The sequence below is a fragment of the Bison bison genome, unplaced genomic scaffold (assembly GCF_000754665.1).
Source record: "Bison bison bison isolate TAMUID 2011002044 unplaced genomic scaffold, Bison_UMD1.0 scf7180017864037, whole genome shotgun sequence".
In the NCBI taxonomy this organism is placed as follows: domain Eukaryota; kingdom Metazoa; phylum Chordata; class Mammalia; order Artiodactyla; family Bovidae; genus Bison; species Bison bison.
This window is the reverse complement of record NW_011494609.1, coordinates 7,907,608-7,911,959: the sequence shown is the minus strand read 5'-3', so window position 1 is coordinate 7,911,959 and position 4,352 is coordinate 7,907,608. Positions and strand designations below refer to the sequence as shown.

Below are 4,352 nucleotides of genomic sequence, written 5' to 3'. Positions count from 1 at the left end.
GGGCTGGGGACCACGTGTGGGAACTGTGGAGCACCGCTGGCCCAGACCCGCTCTCTGCTCCCAGGAGACTGCTGGCTCACACCTGGGGCCCCAAGAGCACTGAGGACAGGGTCTCAAAGCCAGTGTCTTCCCACACGCTCTCGCAGCTGTGGTTTCCATTTGGGTCCTCAGGGAGACTCTCATCTCAGGGAAATTGTAGGTTTGCCATCACGGCCAGCTCTGCCAAGTCTCTCAGTTAGCCGGAGTCCTCCGGTAGCCGCAGGATGGCAAGCCGCTGTTCCTGGGAGCCCTCCAGAGTCCGCGGTGGGCAGACAAGCCGGCTTCCACTTCCTCCTCTCCGGGCCTGACCCCGGGGTGCTGGCAGCACAGACACTGCTTCCAGAAGCCGCACTTCCCGAGCCGTCCAGCTCGCGGGGTCCGGGAGCGCGGGCTCAGCAGGCTGCACTTGGTGGACGCGCAGCCCGTCTCTCTGGGGGCCCTCTGGGCAGGCAGGGCCAGAGCCTGGGAGCCGCGATGTCACCTTGATTCCCTGACGCTGCCAGGTGCCCAGCTGAAGGCCCCTCCCGGCCAGTTCGGCACTGACGCAAATCAGAAGCCTCCAGCTCTCCGAGCAGCTGCCGCCCGGGCCTCTGCCGGCAGCCCGCGGTCCCCGGCAGGAAGGGCTCCAGCATGGGGCCTGGCATTTGAGATAACCAGCTGCTCTTTAAAGGGCGGCCGGCATGGCTATGGGGCTCCCTGGAGGTCAAGGCCAGTCAGCCTCTCGCAGAACGGCAGGCGAGGCCAGCCGCCCCACCTCCCCGTCCAGCGGGCGCCTGGGGTCCTTCTGGACATGACTGCAGGCCCAAAGGGCGCTAGGAGCAAGGGAGGAAGTCAGCTCTGGTGGACCCACCCCAGGGCTGAATGGGGGCAGGGACAGGACCGCCTCTGCCTGGGGTCGAGCAGGGAGGGATGGGGCCCCAGGTTCCCCCAGTCTCCGTACACCAGGGTGTAAATAGCAGCCATCCAGAGGCTCCCATGAGGCCACCACTAGCCTCCCAGGCCCCTGTGAAGTCGCACCTTTCAGCAGATCCTTGCCAGAGTGGCCCACAGATAACACATCTGGGCTCCCTGGAGGGACGTGGTGGGTGGGCACGTGGTCATGTGGACCCAGAGCCACTTCCTGTTGTCTTGGATGAGTGCCGTCCTGGGTCCTGCTGGCCCTGAAGGAGGCCCCTCAGCCTGCCTGCTGGAGCATCTGTCCTGCCTTACAAATACATGCTTACACGCACACACATGTGCACACACATGTACACATGCAGCAGGTTCTCACAAACACACAGGAGTGCCAGCACACATGTGAACACATGTATGTGCACCACACCACACAGTGTACACGCACTCATGAGTGCACACGTAGACCCACATGCAACACACATGCTCATATATGTACACACGCACATACGTACATGCAGCACACGTGCTCATCCCACACATGTGTGCCACATTTACACAGTGTACATGCACACACATGCTCATACAGGCACACAGATGCCTGCACACACATATACACAGCGTATGTATTCTCAAATAGACAGGAGTGCAAGCACACACGTGGACACATGTATGTGCACTGCACTGCACAGTGTGCACACACACACAGACCTACATGCAACACACATGCACACACAGAGAGAGACACACGTGTGGCGCATGCACACACACACACAGGGGCCTGGCTGCCTTCCATTCCCAGGTCAGTGCTTGCTGTCACTGACAGGGCACTTTCCAGGATTTTGACCAGTTCCTGCTCAATACAGGCCCTTCCTCTCTCTTTCTGTGCCCCTCGCTCCCGCCACTGTGCAGGCAAGACCTGACTGTCTGCCCTGGACTCAGTGGACTCAGAGGGACAGGGTGTCCAGGAGCCAAGGTGGCTGCATGAAAAGGGGGCCATGGGGCAGCCGCTTGGGGTCCATCGGCAGGCCCATGTGGGCAGGACAAGACAGGAGCCCAGGACGGTGATGCCGGGTCCTACCTCAGTGTCGCCTTTGCCCCCACAGGCAGCTGGGGTGACAAGAACCCATTCCCACCACTTCAGCCCCACCACGGGCAAATGATTACAGAGGAGGGCGGATGTGACCATGTGGCCTGCAAAGAAAAGCCCACTTGGGGCCAGCCTGCTTGAGGAGAGAGGCTACTGCTGACCCACCAAGTGGGCAGTCCTCAGAGGGTGGGACCCTTCCCCACGGAGCACCTGCTGGGTGGCCGGGGAGCTGTGAGGTGTCGCCTGGAGACCCAAAGTGTCTGTCACCTGGTACTGTCCACGTGGGCCAGCTGGGCCTGCAGGGGTGGGGCCCGACCTCCCCTCTTCTTATCCAGGGGCTCTTTCCCATCCTTAACTGATGGCAGAGACCCTACTACTGCCCCATGAGGACACTTGGGACCCTGGGCCTGTGGCTGCTGCACAGCCTCCGGCCCTGCCCCTGAACCGAATCACCCGTGAGGTCAAGGGCTGGCGAGTCCCCCATCTGCCTGTTGCCATGGCTGCTCTCCTTCCCCACCAGCTGCCCGGCTGCACTGTTCTGGGTGTTTCCACCAGCAACCCGGGGCTCTGGACCCTTCTCCATGCAGATAGATGCAGTGTACATAGGAAGGAAAACGACCATGTTGAGAAGCAGACAGACCGGCAGGCAGAGGACAGGCTGGATCTTGCTGAAGACACCAGACTAGCGGCGCTTCCTGGAGTGTGTGCTGAGGCCCCCTAAACGGGACGTCTGGCTCTGGGGCCAGGGGACAGCCCTGCGTCCTCAGGCCCTGGAGCCCAGCAGAACCTCTTAGGGCCCGGCCGGCCTGGTTTCTGGGCCCACCTGGGCAGGGGTGTTGGGGGCTCCTGGGGAAAAGCGGTTCCCTTCCCGTGGCCTCCCTTCTGCTTCCCGCTTTCTGTTCTCGGGTGCAGGCTGCTCTTCATTTTGTTTTTTTCTGTCCTAATAACCTAAACACTTGGCACAGTCTGCCTCAGCTGATGGGCAGTCGACCGATGGTCACGCGGTCCACGTGTCCGGGCTGGCAGCCGTCACGTGCTTGCGGGGAGGAGGCCGGGTCGGGGAGCCCAGCAGTGGCGCCCCAGGCACAGTGAAGGCTCCTGGAGGTGGAAGCGCCCCCTTCCCTCCCCACGATGGGAAAGGAGTCAGGAGGGTTGAACCACCCCTCCCTCCACCCTCCAAGGCAAACAGAGCCCTGGCCACCAGACTCGAGCCCGGTCCGAGGGCTTCTGTGCTCCAGCTGAGCGAGGCTGACCACGGCCGACAGTCTGGGCTGTCCTGCCCACTCCCTGTCAAGCAGCGGTGGCAGTGCCCCAAAGCCGGTATTCCCACACATTCCAACCTGCCCTTTGGTTTCTAAGACATAAATATTTGCTCTTCCATTAAGAAAATAATCAGAAGTTATCCTTTAAATGGAGTGTACACACGGGTGCCCTTCAAAAAGCAAATGCTGCTCTTGCTGAAGGTGGAAGGACAGAGGCAGGCTGGGCGGCTCTGGGAGCATGGACCTGCCCTCCCTGCGGTGCCTCCACCTGCCTGAATGTTCTGGAAGCTCAGGCACCTGAGACCGAGGCGGGAGGAGGCAGACTGACAGCTCACAGCCGAGCCCACATGCCCAGCAGAGGCTCCACAGTGAGGCCAGCACCACACTGGGGCCCGGGTAGCATGGGGGTAGGCTTCTGTCTGGGCATGAACACTTCTGGGACCCAAGTCTCCGCAGGACGTCACTGGAGAGCATCTGACCTTGAGAGAGAGAAGCTGTGCTTTGGCTTGAAGGTGTGTCTCTGGATCTCGGCTCTGCCTTGTACTGGGGGCACGACGTGGACAGTGGTTCACCAGAACCAGGCTCCTCCAAGGAACCAGGCTCCTCCAATTCTCTTTGTGGGAAATGGTGGCATCCCAGCCTCTGTGTACCACAGCCCCCTCGCTGGTGGATGAAGCTGGAGCCGGTGGTCCAGGCTGGGCTGTGTAGAACCCACAGAGGACTCTGCAGCCCTGCACCCAGTGGCCTTGTGGTGGCCAAGCTGGGATCATTTACACACCGGGGAACTAGCAAACTCCAGCTGCTTGTCAGCAAGCCAGTTACCAGCACTTTGCTGGCTCTGGCCTTCGAAGCCCTCTCACCTCTCAACCCTGGGGCCGAATCAAGGGCTGGAAAGAGTATCTGAGGAACTTCCCTGGTGGTCCAGCGATGAAGGCTTACCTTCCAAAGCAGGTGGCCTGGGTTCCATCCTTGGTCGGGGATCCCACATGCCTTGTGTCCAAAAAACAAAACAAAACATAAAATAGAAGCAGTATTGTAACAAATTCAATAAAGACTTGAAAAAAAAAAAA

The 4,352-nt window shown here is 60.4% G+C and overlaps 1 protein-coding gene across 1 annotated transcript in view; it reads right to left on the bottom strand.

Annotated features, from left to right (window-relative positions):
• Positions 1-235: 235 nt before the first annotated feature.
• Positions 236-4,352, bottom strand: part of SIK1 (salt-inducible kinase 1) — a 70,698-nt gene continuing 66,581 nt past the window's right edge. Inside the window, exons 19-21 of the mRNA XM_010835006.1 lie at positions 3,762-3,825; positions 584-735; positions 236-480 (exon numbers count right to left, since the gene is read on the bottom strand). Coding sequence (XP_010833308.1) covers positions 236-480; positions 584-735; positions 3,762-3,825 — 461 coding nt within the window. The remainder of the gene's footprint in view (positions 481-583; positions 736-3,761; positions 3,826-4,352) is intronic.